At 68.4% G+C, this 443-nt stretch overlaps 1 protein-coding gene across 1 annotated transcript in view; it reads right to left on the bottom strand.

Annotated features, from left to right (window-relative positions):
• The window catches only part of LOC103768402 (myomegalin-like), a gene marked incomplete at its 3' end in the record, with an annotated part of 2,081 nt that extends 1,938 nt beyond the window's left edge, over positions 1–143 (bottom strand). Inside the window, exon 1 of the mRNA XM_008935543.1 lies at positions 4–143. Within this exon, the coding sequence (XP_008933791.1) occupies positions 4–143 (140 nt within the window). The remainder of the gene's footprint in view (positions 1–3) is intronic.
• Between the last annotated feature and the right edge of the window lie 300 nt (positions 144–443).

Raw genomic sequence — 443 nt, 5'->3', positions numbered from 1 at the left:
CCCCGCCGGTAGACATCATCCCGGCTGTCCTCGCCCTTCTGCTGGACGCGCTCCTCCAGAAAGTAGATGCGCAGCTTGAGGCTGAAATTCTCCTTCTTGAGGTCGTTGAGGTGCTGGGAGAGCGTGCGGTACCCGTTAGCCATGGCCGGCGCTCCATGGGGGGCACATCCCGGCACCCCTCACATGGCGCCGCCGGCGACACGGCCCAGGGTCCCTGCCTGCCCGCAGCTCCCGCCGCCGGCCCCGTCACGGCCCCTTTCCTATTTTTTTCTCTGCTCCTGGAGCTATTTGCGGACTCCGGGAGGAGGGACGGCAAGGACAGGCGGGTGGTGAAACCCGAGCCCCGCGGCCCCCACGCCTCAGCCGGGAGGGCGTGAAGGGGAACGCGCTGCCCGGAGAGGCTGAGCTCCTTCCCCCTGTCCCATGGCCACCTCCACCGCGTC

The sequence above is a fragment of the Merops nubicus genome, unplaced genomic scaffold (assembly GCF_000691845.1).
Source record: "Merops nubicus isolate BGI_N331 unplaced genomic scaffold, ASM69184v1 scaffold49912, whole genome shotgun sequence".
NCBI lineage: Eukaryota > Metazoa > Chordata > Aves > Coraciiformes > Meropidae > Merops > Merops nubicus.
This window is presented reverse-complemented; position numbering and strand designations above follow the sequence as displayed.